The sequence below is a fragment of the Lepisma saccharinum genome, chromosome 1 (genome assembly GCF_977018435.1).
Source record: "Lepisma saccharinum chromosome 1, izLepSacc3.1, whole genome shotgun sequence".
NCBI classification, from domain to species: Eukaryota; Metazoa; Arthropoda; class Insecta; order Zygentoma; family Lepismatidae; genus Lepisma; species Lepisma saccharinum.
The window spans coordinates 15,548,998-15,567,352 of NC_139229.1; the positions used below are offsets into that span (position 1 = coordinate 15,548,998).

An 18,355-nucleotide genomic window follows, 5' to 3' on the forward strand; every position below is an offset into this window, starting at 1 on the left:
ATCTAAATTTCAAAACAATTGCTAATTCGGAAGATATATTCACAGCATACTGTTGTTTTTCCACGCTCTGCGCCGAACTGTTGAGTAATATTTTTTGTTTATGTCACCTTATATGCTTTACTCGGTAATATTTGATTAAAACTGCATAAATCGTGTATCTATTGCTGAGATCATCCCTCAAGTTTGCTAAGTGAGGAAGTAAATTAACTGCGTGCTATTTTTAATATATATTCATACATAAGTGTCTTCATTTATTCTGTAAACATGTATGCCTTGCAGTTGATATCTATGTTGCACGAGTTGCGTGCCCTGCCTAATGTTACTAAAGTTCCAAGGCGCATTAGTAATAATTTAAACAATAATTATTTAAATGTTTTGGTAAATTGCAAGAATAAAAGGTTTACGTGTCATGCCCGTTGGCAGAATGTAATGAGCACGCGCAGATGAAAGTTTAGTATTTTTAACTCTAAGCACATTAACGTCTTCGGACGCAGTTTAATATTCCTATGAAGAACTAAATATTGCATGGTATCTAAAAAGGGCCTATGTACTTATCTTAATGTAATTAATCCCCTGCGGTATGAGAGAGTGTGTGAATGCTTGAATGATAGTGAGGGGTTGTGTAATGTGTCTATTTTTTGTGTGTTATATAATATACATTATTGTTATATATGATTTGACTATGATTTGTGTTTAAACATATAGTATACTTATCCTCATAACTGGTGGTATTTATATTTTAGTTCAACGTTAAGTCAGCAAAGCATTTCTGCTGGCTAACATCAATTATTATTATTATTATTCAACGTCACTTTATGCACGAGTCGGCTATTCGTCGGGGGTAAAAACCGATCCGGTCACACGTACCCTGGAATCAAAACCGTTAGCTGGGCCCGGCACCTAGGAAGGGGACTTCGGTCTCCCGGACGAGTGGTCAAACCCGTTACAAGGATGAAGGGTGATAAAGATGAGACGACAAAAACAAATATGGACGACACAATACGAGCCCCACGGAGGATTATAAGTACTTGCAGTGAGTCCAAACGCCAGAGCCTCGATAGTCTGCAAAATGCATATTTGGGTTTCCACAGAAAGGGTTCCCTTACCCTTCTCCCCTTTACATAAGTAATTCTGTTATTTAGTGTATATTTTCTGCCACTTTTGACTAGTCGCGACGATAAGGACGAGTGGTGAATTGATGAAGAGACATTCACAATGAACACCAGGAGCGTATATTCTAGGCTAGTTAGGCTATCTGCGAAGCCTAAAGTATACAAAATAAAATGCAGGAGAAAAATCTATGAGAAATTGTAAATAATATTATTCATATCAGTGAGATAATGATGCTGATTCTGGAGTTGGTAACCTGATTTCCTATGAGTTGGCAACCTGATTTCCTATAAGTTGGCAACATGATTTCCTATGAGTTGGCAACCTGATTTCCTATGAGTTGGCAACCTGATTTCCTATGAGTTGGCAACCTGATTTCCTATGAGTTGGCAACCTGATTTCCTATGTGTTGGCAACCTGAGTTCCTATGAGCTGGCAACCTGATTTCCTATGAGTTGGCAACCTGATTTCCTATGAGTTGGCAACCTGATTTCCTATGAGTTGGCAACCTGATTTCCTATGTGTTGGCAACCTGAGTTCCTATGAGTTGGCAACCTGATTTCCTATGTGTTGGCAACCTGAGTTCCTATGAGCTGGCAACCTGATTTCCTATGAGTTGGCAACCTGATTTCCTACGAGTTGGCAACCTGATTTCCTATGAGTTGGCAACCTGATTTCTTAGGAGTTGGTAAACTTATTTCTATTCATAGCCTAGGACCACGTGACATATTGAGATAGCCCAGATCTTGGACTCGGTATACGCCACTGATGAACACCTATGCCCGTGCCGGGATTTGAACCCGACAACTTCAGTGGCTTGACGCGGCCACCGAACCGGTTTTGTTTTTACAATTATGTATGTGTACATTGGAACACGTATCTTCGAATTTGCACAGCGAGTAGGCACAAAGTTTGAACAACTTTTCTTGGTGACGCTGAGACCTTGTTTCGACGCTACGAGCCCTCGAAAAGCAGTAAAGGGAGTCCCGGTGTGTGATCTATCCACACACCCCTAACACCCCTTAAAAATATTTTCACAAAGGTCCAGTTCATTGTCAATTGTGGCTCAAAATTCACCCATTACACCTAATAGATGGAAAATTTTGGATCAACTACTGAAGCAAGGAACGTGAGTTCAATTGGGAAGCTACTTGTAAAGAAATAAGGGTCGCGGTCTAGAAAATAAGTAAACAGCGGCGATGGAACTCGAAGCACTGACCATGCTACACTCGCTTGCCCTCCAAAGCACTTAGTTTAGCTTTAGTGATGAATTTGTCTACGCTTGACGACGTAATATTCACATCTGTAGCAGTTCTGTTGTGCTTCTAAAATGGTACAAATACTCAACCATTTCATACTGTCCTGTATCACAAACAAGTTTCATTATCTGCATGCCCCCGTCCGTTCAGAAGAAAGTTGATAACACTCGTAAGTCCACACTTAGCAGATACACAAACCTAAACCTGTTGTTTACTTACGTTCAGATTCCTCGGTCGATAACCCTTTCGTGTCAATAAGTACGTACATTTAGTTTTAGTCATCCAGATATTTGGTCAAGTTTGTCCCGAAGCTATCGAGAAGTCAATGCTCTCTACGAGGAACAATAGCCCGTCTTGATTGTTGCCATGTCGTGTAACAATGAATCATTGACGAATGAGCCATGTCCTACATCGTGCAGGTTCTTTATTTGCAGACAACATCATTGATTGGCCAATGGGACAATTGTTTCCAACATGGACTTATTGTTGAAATGACCCTATCAGTGTGCAGATTAAATAAACATTGCATGCAACAATGTTACGGATTGTATTCAGAACAGAGTGTTTGTTGAAATATTCAAGCAAGTTGAGATTACACTAAGATTTTTTATCAGTTTTAAGATAGTTACGGGGTTATATAGGAATAAAGAAGGCTTTTTAGGATACTATACTCTGTCCCAGCTAACTGTAGAGCAGGGCCGCGCATATCGGCAGAGGACGAGGGGGAAATCGAGTGGTGAAAGCGCAGTGTTGCCAACCGTACGGTGCTGACCGTACATGTACGGAAGTATTGTCCAGACCTAGTCCGTACGCTAAATACACGGCTTGTCCAAATCTGCTCTTGCAGTTTTATCCCTAATATTTCCCCAAGAAATTCTTAAACCAATCGTACGGACTTGGAGACAAGAATTCGGTCCGTTTGTCATGTGCGTTCCGTATTATCCTATTCAAAAGTTTGCAACGCTGCATAGCGAAGGAGGAAATCGGGTAACTTCCGTCGCCCATTACGCAATCCCGTTTTTCTCACTGTTCATTGGTGGAGCCGTCTCGCGTCTCTACTTGCGCAGAGACTTGTTCTCGTTCGCCTGGTCTACAGTTAGCTGGTACGGAGTTTAAATTAATACCGCAGTTACTAGCTGCAAAAGACACATGGTCGGGAAGAGACAATGTTGTTGATGTGCATGTTTAGAGAGAGAGTACATCAGTGTTTCTCAAACTGTGGTACGCGTACCGTCAGGGATACATGATCGAGAATTTCCACACGACAACATTTTTGCTGCAGGTGCGTAGAGACTTCATAGCTTGAAGACTCAATAAGGCTGAGTTTGTCACTGACTCTTCGTTTCATATGTTTTGAAATAATCGTTCGAAATCTCTACCCAGTTCATCATTCAACTCAAGAACCCACAAACATTTGCTAAAGTGTAAAAACGTCACGATTACGACTGGGATCGGTACCGAAATAGATTAAATTTAGAGACGAATCTCCGCTTGAAAGTTTCAAGTCCACAACCAGACATCAAGAATCTGCGTCAGGCTACATGGTTGAATTGTGGACTTCTTCTAACACGGCAAGCAATATTCATATCCTCTTTGCATTGAAAGGTATAGGAAGTTCATAATGTAAAATAATAATAATAACCCGTGGCTCTACAGCACGTAAGGGCCTTGGCCTATTTGCCAGTCTACCTTGGTGTCCGGTAAAAACGGCCAAGTCAGAATGGCAAACGGCAAAAAATGGTCAAAGCGAAAATTGCAAATGGAAAAATGGCCAAAGTAGAAATCACAAACAGAAAGCAAAAGCAAATGATAAATAATTCATATGTAAATTGTAAAGAAGAAAAATATTGATGCTGTCTTTAACAAAATCAATATTGATTCACCTTTGATTTCGTCACTTCACAATACTGTATTTAATCAGGACACATGATTTATTCCAATAAATTTGTTCTTAGAATTCAACTTTCATGTTGAAAAAGTAAACAATTTCGTCTTTCTGAGAGAAATCAGTGATACAAGCTATGATACAAGTTAGTGCGTGGGGTAGATAAGGGCTGAATTCAAGTCCCGCTAATAACAAACACGTGTGATTGGTCAGCAGGTGTGCGCAAGGCGTAAACTTGTTTTCAGTCAAGATGAAAACCCATGCTATGCTGCACCCGCCCCCCTTAAGTTTCATGAATCACACATGTTTCGAATTATTTTCAAAGGTTACCTTTTATTAACATGTGATTCTATAGCGACAGCAACTTCTTCCAGAAAATGTATCCATTCAAAGACATATTAGTGTTAAAAGACACCAAGTTATATTAACTTTTAATTTCAAACTGTGAAATGCAATACATATAATTTCTCAATTTTCATGTAAAATCATAATATATTATATTTGCCATTTTTGTTCTCGCCATTTCTACAGTTGTCATTTTCTCCTTTTGCAATTTTTTCCGTTGGCATTTTCTCCTTTGCCTATTTTACCTAAATTCGTCTACCCCCCACAGTCCTAATAACTAGAGGTGTGGAGTTCTTCAATCGGTAATGGGGTGACGTGGGGTCAGCACATCGAAGCCCCAGCCGTTATAAGAGATTTTTAGATTTAGATTTAGATTTATTTTCTTTTTGTGCGAGCCATAGGCTGTACGCACTACATATTTTTCTACACTATTTTGTTACATTTAGTCTTCGTTTAAGCTGTCTCTTACTTTGTTCCCTATATACACATTCTTCCCCTCCCTCGACAGTTCTTCTTCCAGTCTTTCTCCTCACTTCTCTTTTCCTGCACTCTCACCAAAACACGCATACATTTTACCTTACGCACACTTACACTATAAAAATGGCTCGTCTGGAGCATGATCACTCATTTCGCTGCCTTCTCTAATAGCTTTCCTCCGCCGTTCTCTTACTTCTTCCAGGTATTTCCCCACTTGCTGCGCCGCTTCCTTTATCTTTATTCTGTCGTCTACCACTTCTATCATCTCCTTCCCTGTTAAGTTTTTCATCCATTTGTCCCTTAGGTCACGTGTAAAAGGGCAGTTCAGTAGGATATGCTTGTCCGTCTCCTCCCCATCGCACAAAGGACATATCGTTTCCCCTGCTTCGTTTCTCTTTCTTAGTTGTTTCCATCCCCCTAATCTGAACCATGCCAGCGCGCCTCTTTCATTTTTCCCCACAACCTGGATATATTTCGCTTTCCCCCATTCTCTTACTCTTAGCTGTTCCCTGATTGAGGTCTTTGTTTGGCAGTCTGCTATTATTTCTTGTCTGTCTATGTCGAGTCCCTGATTTGATTTTCTGTTGAGATGCCCCCCCTTCCTCCCTCTTCCCATACCCAACCCATTCCGCTATTATATAAGAGATTTTTCACTTCCAGGCCCCAGCTGTAAACGTTATGCTCTCTTGTCTGTATTTCCAAACATTGTCCCCTCAGCGTAGTTTGGCCCTCTTGTGATAATCGCATCCAATATTTAACAACCCTCATCCGTGCTTGTACCGCGTCTCTGTTCAGTCCCAATTCCTTAAGAATCCCACAGTTGGCCGTGCCTCTGCTTACGCCCATTACTCTCTTATAAAATTCTGTTTGTATGCCGATTATTGTGTTGTCCCCCCTTAACCCCCACAGTTCTATTCCATAGTTTAATGTACCTAACACTACTGATGAATAGAGGTTTTGAATGACCGGGAAAGGCATTTGAGGTGCCTTATTTATTGTCCTTATGACTTGTTCTATTGCAAATTTTGTTTTAGTTTTTCTTGCCCTTATGTGGTGTGTCCAACTCCCTGTCATGGAGAGCGTTGCCCCCAGGTATGTGAAGTTTTTAACCCGCTCGATTAACTCTCCCCCGTATGTCCATGTCTCTTGTCTGCTAAATATGTAGCCATTTTTGAAAGCAATAATTTTTGTCTTTTTAATGTTTACCTTCATTTTATATTTGATGCACCCCTCATATATGCTATCTATGCCCCTTTGAAGACCCTCTATTGTATCGGACAAGATGACTATGTCGTCTGCATACATAAGGACTGGTATACTTTGCACTCCTATACATGGGATAGAATCCTGGTCCATGTTAATTTCATGCGCTACCCAATCTATGAACAGTGAAAATAACACTGGTGAAAGGATGCATCCTTGTTTGAGTCCCTTGAGCGAAGGCTGCAGTGCCGAGACTTGGTTTCCTTCGCATCTTACTCCGAATTCTACCCTCGCATATATTGCTTGCAGTGCTCTGATCATGCGCGCGGACATTCCCTTCCCATACAATTTTCCCCACAAAATATCCCTATGAACTTTGTCGAATGCTTTTTCAAAATCAATGAAACATGCGTATAATTTCCCCCGCTTCTGTTTTATTTTCCTCTGTACGAGAGTTTGTAATATGAATATGTTGTCTAACGTGCTGTACCCTTTCCTGAAGCCCGCTTGTAGTGGTGAAATTTTGTCGAATATTTCTGTCCATTTCTGGATCCTACGGTTTAAGATGTGTGTGTAAATTTTACTCCATATAGGTAATAAAGAAATGCCCCTGAAATTGTTTGCGTCATTTCTCCCCAAATTCCTCACGATGGTGGGTTGCCACCGGTCCTATACACAGGCCGAGAACCCAGAGACTGAACCCATGCCGTCTCGCAGTCGGAGCCCAAAGCACAGTCTTAGTAATCCGAATATGTCCTAATTCCATTTTCTTGTCGCAGGATCTTTTCTGGGGGGGTCATAATTAGATCTTTCCACTCTCAAAGTGGCAATCGGATTTGAATTTACCACTCTTCTTTTTCGAAACATGTAAAATCTTGATTTTACTCAAAATTTCTTTGGGGAGTGTAGCCCCATCAGCCCTTCCTCTGCGTATGCCAGTGAGAGGGCGGCGATAAATTACTGGATGAAAGAAAGGAAAATGCATTCTCATTTCAAAGAGCGTGAGTATAATATGATGAACTAGCGTCTTCAAATTTGCCTCCATATATATATATATATATATTTATGTATTATTGCATGCAATTTTAATTTCCATTTTCACATGCTCCGAACACCCCTCCTCCCTTTCCGAACAAGTAGCAACCGTTTCAACCACCACCACAGGGTGTCTGTAAAATTCGGAGGTCAATGGCAAGGACACAGATAGGTGCCCCATGGAGAGGATGGTGCCCCTTGCGAGGACGTGCCCAAAGTATAGGGAAACCTTATCTTGGGAAACGTCTGAGCCATGAGTCACTCAGGAGAGACGATGACCTTTGTCGAAACTGGATGATGGGGATTCCTAGTGGGAGGAAACACTTTCTGGACACTGATCAGATTAGCTTCGTGTCAACAAATTCTTTGCAAACAATGTGAAAGCCCAAAATGGCTGGTCCTATCAGCAGTCTGGAATCGGACTGTCGCGACACCACCTGGGCACATCCAAAAATATACGATTTTGAAAGTTTGGAAAGTGCAAGAAGTTACCTTACGGACACCTGCATTGATGTTGAAATATTTGCAGTTTTCACGATTTTCCTGCTTGTAGGAGGTGATATGTAAGGCGTCCGGGACGTGAGCTGTTAAACCAGTGTTGCCACAATCTGAGGGCATAATACAATATTCCCCTTCATGTAAAAAATCTTATAAATAGTACTCTCGTTCGCTTAATAAAGACAATTTATTATAATTCAGTTCGAGCACCGGAGAGCCTCCCCGATGGTGTAGTGGTAACGTCGGCGCCTTGTAATCAAGGGGTCCCGGGTTCGATTGTTGGTGGAAGCACATTGCACAGTGGTTCAGATCCCACTTTAAACTGTAGGTCTAGTCCCGATTAGCCTATCTGTGCATAAAGTGGACTTAAAACCTCAATTCAAATACGATGGGTATTATTGTAGAGAAGTAAATTACTAAATGTTTAATATATATTGTATATAAAGGAATATTTTGTTATTTTCATGTATATAATACTTGAATTTCAATAAATTACACAGTAATTGAAATTGTTTCGTTATATAAGTGTTTGCTACATTTTTTTCCTTTCCATTAATATAAATCTATCACATTTCGTACTTATATTTTTGTCTTGCATTCTAGTTTTACTTTTATTGTGCGCAACAAGAAGAAATAATGAAAGTAATATTTAACGCCTTAGTCCGAAGCAAAGTAGAATATGTAGCAGATATATGGGCTTCCCAGGACACAAAAGTTCACGCATAAAATAGAAATACTACAGGCTAAATTCGTAAGGAATCATACACTTCCCTCTGTCAACATCACACCTGCCTTCTCTCAGCAAAAGAAAAAAAATCCAATTGCTCTGTTTCTTATACAAAATCATGAACAATAATATTAAAGTGCAACATCTACTAGAACAAATACACATACGTGTTCCTATCTCAAAGAGACGATCCGAAGGGGGCCTCTTTTACTGTAGTAACAGAAGATCGAACATTATAAATAAACCACCTATCAGGAGAATGTGTGAACTGTACAACAGATGTTCCAATAGGGAACCAAAATTAGATATATTTCACCACATGCTTATTGAGACCTCCAAAAAAGCTATTCAAAGTATGCAAGAATAAATGTCAACAATGCAAACATGAACGCAATTTCTGTAAATCTATATTTCTTTCGTAGTTTATACTCAATTATGTAGAACACTGTAATTGGGCATTCGCCTGTTGTGTTCAATAAATAAACACTCACAAACACACGCAGCAAGAAAGAGATATTATCCTTCGTTCCAATTTTATTACTATTAAATTCTTCGCGAGACTATTCAATCATCAGATGAGTGAATATCTTTTTATATTTTCTTTACATTTCACACACTTAGTGTACTACAAGGCATAGTTATTCTGTTTTGTTATTAAGTTTATATTGTTTGACGTCTAGAAAACCTCCAAATTTCTTAAATTTTGAATAGTGTGGAATCACTTATTCTTCGAATAAAATGGTAGATTATGAAGGGATAACCTGATTTGTGAATTTTACACTCAGATTCTTTAATATAGTGCACATTTTACTTCGGTCATTCCGTTCGAATACAAACTAACTGAACTTTATTTACGTTACTAACAATAAAAATAGCAATGTTGCTGCTTTTTTGTAACTTGAAATAAAATATGTTAATTTCCCGAGGGGAGAGTTTTAAAACAACAAAACTGGACATTTTTCACGTTTTCCTGAAGAAAAAACTGGACGCCAAAATGTACAAATTTTAATACAAAAACTGTTCCGTCACAAATACTTGTTTTCAAACTGAATAAATACTGTGTAAATGATTTACATAATATGGCGATATGTTCTGCACTCCATTACAATTCGAAGTCATTTCTTGTTATTTTGCCGATGAAAGGATCATCTTCAGTACATCCTCTTTTCAGTTTTCATAAAAAGTTTACGTTGATTAAAGTTCCATTTATTATTTAACATAGTTTGCAAAGTTTGTACTCGAAGAGCGTTCTTGTCACATGTCCACAAACCACTAATGTACGAAAACACTCATACAGTCGGGGAATTACACATTGTTGACGTTGGAATAATTTCTACCGAACAATGCCATAGTTCATTGACTGTCACAAAAAGGGACATTTTGGTGTCCCTTTTTAAGTTTTAAAAAATTCGGGGCATGTTAAAAAAAAGGGACAGCCGCACACAGCTAATGCGAGACGTCTAGTTACCTTACGTTCGAGGCCTCTCCCTTCCAGACGTCATGTTGATTTGCTAGTGAGGGCGTTATGTGTGATACCAACCAAGTAATGACTAGAGGTGTGTGCAAAAACGTCATTTGAAATTGTTTTCGCAGAATAATTTGCTACAGTTCAGAGCAAAGTAGGGGAAACCTTATATTGGAACAAGAAACGTTTGCGCCTGATTCTGTGTTCGAATCCCGGTCTAGGTATTCCTTTCTTTCTTTCTTGAAGAGGGAGAGAGAAAGGGGAAGACAGAGAGAGGGAGAGTAAGAAAGAGAGGAGAGAGAGATGAGCGGAAGGAGACAAGGGGAGAAGAGGGAAGAAAGAAGGGTGGTGGGTGAGAGAAAGAAGGTAAAAGGAAGGAAAGTCTTCTTCCTAATTCTCTCCCCTTTCTCGAAAAGAGAGGGAGATAGAGAGAGAGAGAGAGAAAGAGCTTCCCTCCTCTCTCTCTCTCTCCATATGAGAGAGAGAAAGAAAAAGAAAAGAAAGAAGGAAGGAGAGAAGGAAAGCAAGAATAGAGGAGAGAGAGAGAGAGAGTCACCTTCTCTCTCCCCTCTGTCCTTCTTTCTCTCTCTCCTTCTTTCTTTCAAAGAAGAAAGAGAGAGAGAGAAAGAGAAAGAGAAAATCAGAGTGCATCGAATTCATCATATCATCACTCACATTCATCTTAACGATCAGCCAAAAGTGAAAATAATGCAAAATCAATCTATCATTGCACCTGAATATTAAAAAGAATGGCAAGTAAGAATACCATGTGGCCCTTCGGTGCAAATAAGGGGCCCCGACGTGGAAATAAATACACAGAAAGGAATTATTAATGTTACCATTACATATATCAGATGTTCATAAAGTAGGCAACTAATTCCTTTACTAACTAGTTAAGATGTCAATAAATTACAAAATACTTGAAATAGTTTTTGCTTCCTATTAATATAAAGCGATTAGATTTCATGGTTATATTTGTTTTGCATTCTTGTTTTACTCTTATTGTGCATATATTGTTTTTGTTTACATTTGTTAATGATTATTGAAAGAGAAGTTTAGCATAGTGCCAGGCTAAGTCAAAACTAATTGCTTATCTTTTATTGTTACAAGAAAAAATCTCCCCTGGAAATTTTTGAGTTCCAAGCTTGTTGGTATGATTGAGGGGAAAACATCCCTCAGGATTTTGCACCCTGAATGACATGTAGTATTAACCATCTTTTCCAGTTTTGAATCAATCAGGACAGGGTCGTAGTCCGGAATTCTTTGTAGGGGGGGGGGGAGTCAATCCTAGAGGGATCAAATTTTTAATATATTGTATCCTATTGGCAGATATAGCAGGGTTCACAGAGGCACTTGCCCCCTCCCCAAAAAGAGATAACTAACAGAAAAGGAATGATCTCTGTTGAAACTGCAAAGAACAAAACAAAACTTCCAGCAACATCAAATAGCAATATTTCGATAATGACCTTTCCAAATTGCCAAAGAATATAAAGTTTAACTTAAATAGGCTAATAGGGACTGCACGTACTTGATATTTACAGGTCGATAATGTTAACAGACGATCTCTCTGCAGAACTGATTAATGGAGCCCTTTATAAATCATGCTTCATAATGATTCCCTCTAGTTTCCAGTATGCAAGATTTTTACGCACAAAGGAATCTAATGAGAATCCAACAACACCATTGTGTTGTATTATGCAAGAAAAATCGAATTAATTAAATATAATTGTTACATATTATCTACACTTTGATAATTGTGTAAAAATTTGTAATAACTTGTTTATTCTTGCTAAAACATGGGTCCCTTAGTTCACCACGAATTCTTTCTCCTTCAAAGAGGAGACTCTTGCATCACTACAATGTTTGCCTACTGGTTAGGTTAACAATTTTGCAAAATTGTGTGAATTGTATTATATTATAATACTTGAAATGCATGTGTTTGACACATGACAAACAAATAGGAATCCCTTGATTGATCAATGACTTCTTGGATTACAGTGTGATCATTAATATTTCATATTGTTTCATGGAAAGAAATTGTTTTAATAGGATGCAAATAATTTTACGGGGCGCCATGGCATTCTCTTTAACAAATATTATTATTTTCATATATATAGATCGTTTGGCTCCCAGGAGCGACTTCCGCGCTCTGAACACGGACTTTAGAAACAACAGAAATTGCGAGCGAAGCAAGCGAGAAACGCTAAGTAACAAAAATATCCACTCGCTCTCTCTACCCCATGACTACCATTACCAAGAAAAACATCTGAACACTTAGGCACCTTTAACAAAAGACTACTCAAAATGGCAGAATCTGTTATAGATACTGAAAATTGCACAACCATTTCCCAAAGTCTGAATCTGGAAGAAACCCCCCCCCCATTCCTGATACATTATATGGATTCCCATACACCCTAATAAATCACAAAATCAATGTATCTTTGTTATGTTGCTAGAGTAACACATGATATAATTGTAAAGATTAGTGAGAATTCCAGGTAGGACTCATTCATCCTCACCTTAGCACTTAATCCAAGTGGTAGAAAATAACCAGAATATGAAACCGGAAGAAAAGAAAGACCAGTTTCAAAGGATAAAATAAAAAATAAATTACACCACATTATCACTGTCATACAAAATAATTTGGGTGCGACAACCCTCTTCCCCACGGACTGTGTAAGTGGCAATGTATATTGTGTTTCTTTCAAATTACAAAGTGCATCCCCCAAGGCGCGAAATCACTGCAAATTGGCATGGGGGAAGGAGCAGACACAGACACACACTTATATATAATTTCATTTCCATTAAATATTTGTCAATTATTAAATAATTAAATTATATTATTAAATATACAATATATTATATCTACTGACCATCCAAAAATCGACTGCAAATTGAAGACTTTAATATACTACTAATGCTACAATGATTTGCGTGGTTAGCGGCAAAAATGAAGACGACACGTTAAGATAATAATTTCATACATAAATTTCACATCTAAATGTTAAGTGTCTTATTTGCATATGCATATACTTTGCGATAGCTGACGAAAGGCGATGAGAAATTGAGACGAAATAACAAGTGGGACTAATTTCTGTGTTCTGGGGATTGCTGGGTTCAGTGTCCTTAGAGATGTTGTAAGTTCTTTGTATGTGCGCTCGATATTAATCCAGTAAAGTTTATTTGACTTCAAAACTAATTGTTTATGTATGTTGTTAGAACAAAAACTCTTCCCCTCGGAAAACATCGTTGGCGTCCCCTTCCCGGATTTCGCACCCTATCACCACCTAACAACTTACTAGCTTGTGATACAATAAGCAAACAATTATTAAATAAAACACAAAACCCTACTAGGATAAATAGTATGCACTATTTAATTCAAGTGTTCTTTAAAAGAGGCTAACATGCCACATATTACTTAAAAAAAGATGCAAATAAATATTCACAAACAATTAAAATAATCTCGAGCACAAAATGCAATTATACTACGTATACCATACCTGTATTGAAGAAACACCGTTCCACAAATGTCAAGAAGATCCTGTTAAGTTTTAGGCTGCTTCAAAATAAAAACAATACCACAACAGCATAAAATCCCCCCCCCCTTCCTTCAATTAAAATAATCGAGCACAAAATGCAATTATACCACCTATACCATACCTGTATTGAAGAAACACCGTTCCACAAATGTCAAGAAGTTCCTGTTAAGTTTTAGGCTGCTTCAAAATAAAAAAAATACCACAACAGCATAAAATCCACCCCCCCCTCCTTCAATTTACCTTTCATACTAAAACATATCATATGCAGACAAATTCATGATTCTACAGTGGTAGGCACTAAAGTCTTAACCATTTTAAAATGAACAGCATAAACAAAAACAACCTGATCTTTTGCAGAATATTGTTTTATAATTATGCCAACCATTTAAAAACAAGAAATATTTTAGCACCTGCCAAAGAAGACACAAATTTCAAACACCAAAATTTGTTGGATGTTGTCATGTTTCAAGAAAATAAAAATCAATATAAAGTTTCTTTTGTGTGTATTTACGGCTTTTCGACCAAAAAAAAATTAATGTACATACAATACAACATCTGAGAAGTATTTCCTCATACTAATACATTTACATTTAACTCGTCTAAATATTTTTACATCCATCTCTATACATTTGTACAAAAAAATTGAAATCACAGACAAAAAAAGACACTGATATACTTAACGTTGCAGTGTTCATTAAATAAGGAAGGGAAGTAAAAAAATCACAACATGTCGGAAGTAATTTCTCCCTTCTGAATGTGGATAAGTAGTATGTGTGTAGAAGCAAATATTAAACCAAAAAAAATATCTGTATGCTTTTGAATATAAACCAGAAAATTCATATATGATTATTAAAAGTGAGAGTACATGGAAAAATGCAGGTACATGGTTTACATGTGAACAAAAAACAGTCTTTGCAATACTTTCAACCATACAGTATGATTTAGCAAAATACCACATATCTGAACTATTACGACACATCATTACAGGTTATTGGAAACAATGGTGGGGATTTTGATATTGAAAGACTATGAATTGGAGCAGTGCCATACATGAGTATACAAATAAACTATTTTAAGAATTCAATGACTCATATTTTCATGTTTCACTATTTTTTTTAAAACAAAAGCCAATAAATATGAAAACATGACACTGTCCATGCTAAAATATTTCAATTTTTATAAACCTTTTCGCTAAACATGAATTTGACATGTAAAAAAATATGTGCCAATTACTATTGAATTGTGATAGGTGAGAGTTTGTACCAAAATTGCAATGAAAGTGCATAGTATCACAAAAAATAATACATCAACAATGAAACTATTTGTGACATATCTTTGCATTGAACTTGTGAGATACATACGTTCAGAAGTTAAAGAAAAAATTCTGAAGCCCTTGCCAAAAAATAGTAAATGAAAAAAAAAGACTTGCTCACTATTTGGTATACCATAAAAAAAAGGACTTTGGATCTTAGTGGCAACTTTCCAGACCATTTCCCCATCGCTACGCTGGCTGGAAATCTAAAACTAGTGCCAAAAAAAAGAGGTGAACCACAGAAGGATGCATAGTCTCACGTACACCCTGGAGCACGATGTTAAACAACTACCTTTGGTGCCTTTGGCTTCTGTCAGTATGTTCCTAAGCGCCGACATGGAATGTCACGTTCCGCCCACAAAGTTAACGAGGATGGTATTCTTGTGTTTTTTCTGCCGATGGAACTGACGAAAACAAAAGAAAAACGCACGACCCGTCGACGGCCAAACAAAGAGAGTTCCAAGTCATTTCCTCCACATGTCCTACGTCACCATTGTCGCAGATGAAGCACGGAGCTTGGAGAGATCGACTTCTTGTCATCGTAGATGCATGGTCCCGGGTTCGAGACCCCTTGCCACGTTTCTCAGCATGATACTTGTCGGCTGTCTGAAGCGGGAACCTTCTCTATGTGAACGGACTGCTGCAAAGATAAGGTAAGAGGCTTGTTAGTTTTGTCAAACGTTAGGGAACAGTAGGTAATACAGAAAAAACAATAACTTTTTAATACGGAACCACGGCAATGTCGACCTCTGCACAGCGCACTACGACGCCAGAGGTCCCGGGTTCGACCCTGGACATTTCATCAAATTCATCATGTCATCCTCACCGCGAGTAGCCAATCAATCGTATATCAACGGAAAAAGAGAAAAAACTACATGCTCTTTTTACCCAAAACATGTTTTCTTATCGTAATCATGGGCATATACAATGTGACCCCCCGCCATTTTATTGCATCCACAATTCTCTTTCGGGCGACGTTCCTGCGACGATAAAATTAAAAATGACGCTACGGTTATGTTCGATAGCGTAAACTGGCCACACTAAATAAACAATTTGATGTATTAAGATTCAGGATACTTCGGACAGTGGCAAATAAAAAAGATCAAGCATAACATCCCCTGGAAATGCATCTAAGAAAATTGTGGACAACGACATTCAAAAAGGTATCTGTTTTGGATATTTACACGTCCGCAAAGTCGTTGGACACCATCGACATACATTTGTACATTTCTGATCAAATATTACAAGCTACTTAATAAATCTCGTCATGATCGATATTTGTAAGATTTAATATTTTACGCCACTGGTGCCAAGATACACATGGCCAACAGGGCTTATCCTGGCTTTGAACCAGTCGGCCAGCCTGCAACTGCAGCCCAGGGTACACAACAATAATTGTAAGATTTAAGGCGTATGGTTAACTTGAGTAAAGCTTATTTCACAAAATGTACATCGATGATGCCCAGCAACGATGCATGATAACCTTACGTTTACATAGATAATATAGCTAAGTAAAATGATAACCTTACGTTTAGATACACAATATACGTAAAATCGAAATGTATGAATATAACATTTGGAAACTGACATTATATGCTCGAAATTCAGGTCTGAAGAGGACTTTGGATCTCGACAAGATTAAAATCAGTGTAAAAAAGTCAAATTTTATATACTGCAATAAAACTTAATGTACAAAAAAGGGAAGGGGAATTTCAAAATACAACACAATTAATTCCGAGCTCTGGAAGTTACATAACAATTTACACGCTCAAGAGTTATGCATTCGTGTAAGAAATCTTGACGGATAGACGTTAAAGCAAGTTCCAAATTTTCCCACACACGTAGGCAGCTCAGAGAGGGGGGGATTATGGAAGGTGATCCCCTCGCAAACGCAACGTTGGCCCCCCACCCGACCCTCTTTTCCCCGTCGAGGCCGCTCTTTGTAACACGTGTGCATCGGGGCCGACTGTGGCGACCAGGTGTTCGCACCGAAAAGGAGCCCAACCCAGCAGCTTCTTACGAAACGAAAGGAACTTCAAAAAAGAAAGCCTTCCATCACAAGATGCCAGGTGGCTGGGATCCGTGAGCCAACGTACAATGAAGAAGGCAAGGCAACAAACAACCTCGGTCATGGGAAAAAAGAGTCAGACCGTCCCTACAATGGTTCACAAGATTAAAACGTGTTACTGTACGTTTGCATGTCTTGTGCGATCTTGAGGCGAAAGTTCGTCGATTTATTCTCAAAAAAACAAAACCCTTGCCTTCACATTTCCTCATTGTTATTAACATTTTCTTACCCCTCCCCCCCCCAAAATGTTCAATTGTTTCCCCAAAATTTTCACATATTTCCCCTTCCAGTAAAATTCGCGCCTATTTATCGAAAATGCCACTAAAATTTTTCCCTACTTCCAAAAAAGGCCACTAAAATATTCAACTATTTCCCCCCTGTCATAAAATTTTCAGACTCAATTTATTATGCTTTCTTTTGCCTATAAATTTAGCCTTACAGCATACAAACTCGAGCACAAAATAAAAAAAAAAATACAAAATTGCGCGAAGTGGTATAGAGGAATAATGCATAAAAAGCAATACTTGTACGAGGTCGCCAATACTAAAAACATACGATACAGAAGCTTGAGGTTAACAGAAATTGAATGATCGAGTTGCGAAGAGCAAAATCACCGCTCAAGAATACTAAAAGAACTACCAAAAAAAGTTTTGAAAAAAATGAAACTTACCGTACTGCCTTCCTGCGCCGAACATGTGTTTGGGATGGTATTTGGCGCTATGACTCCAAGGGGCTGCCTCTGGGTCCCTGAGGAGGGTGACGTATGCCTCACTGGATGGGTCTCGAGAGCGTACTGGAGATCACAAATGTAATCGATGACGTACTGGATCACTTCCAATTTCGACAATTTCCTGTTCTTCGGCATAAACGGCACAAGTTCCTTCAATTTGGACAGGTACATCTGGATTTCTTCGTTCTCCAAATCCCTGGTCTTAGGCTTTTGCACCTTCCCGTCGCTCGATTTCACACCTTTGAGGACGTTCACACCCGAATCACACACGGCTTTCATGTTGATGACACGTAATAACTTGGGATCACTCCGAAGATATGAGATAAACTCGAAAGCACAATCCTGCTAAAACTGCACAGAACACTAAAGAAACGTTTCACTCTGTAGAAACTCGCAGATTGTTGCCTAATCGCGTCTGCAAGGGTTTTTATAGCCTTGCCTGCGCTTGCCCCGCCTGACCAGTGACGTCACTGTAGCCAGATGGTTGCACACAGCCGGAGCGACCGTGCGAGGGCGGGGCGAATGGGAACGCGCCAATGGCGTTCCGCCTGCAGACGATTCCTTGTCAATCACGCACAGGTGACTGCGAAAGCGGTGCCCTCTGGTGAGAGAAGCGCGAACTTCTTCAGTGTTCCTCTCCCCTCCCGAGCGCATCGTATGTGACGGGGAGGGAATTCGTAAAAAAAGCTATAACCCCTCTTT

General features: G+C 38.8%; 1 protein-coding gene across 1 annotated transcript; it reads right to left on the minus strand.

The window, feature by feature from the left end:
• Positions 1-14,029: 14,029 nt before the first annotated feature.
• emc (Basic helix-loop-helix domain-containing extra-macrochaetae) lies at positions 14,030-18,062 on the minus strand. Its single transcript, XM_083129418.1, has 2 exons — positions 17,594-18,062; positions 14,030-15,495 (listed from the first exon to the last, which is right to left on the minus strand). Exons 1-2 carry the CDS (start codon positions 17,930-17,932, stop codon positions 15,439-15,441), a joined length of 396 nt encoding a protein of 131 aa, XP_082985544.1. The 5' UTR covers positions 17,933-18,062; the 3' UTR covers positions 14,030-15,438.
• Positions 18,063-18,355: the final 293 nt, after the last annotated feature.

Excerpts from the sequence above, each read along its gene's own strand:
- emc (XM_083129418.1), bottom strand. The coding sequence starts at position 17,932 with ATGAAAGCCGTGTGTGATTCGGGTGTGAACGTCCTCAAAGGTGTGAAA. Across the intron at positions 15,496-17,593 it reads CGGCGCAGGAAGGCAGTACG|CAGTCCGTTCACATAGAGAA; the intron begins GTAAGTTTCATT and ends TTATCTTTGCAG.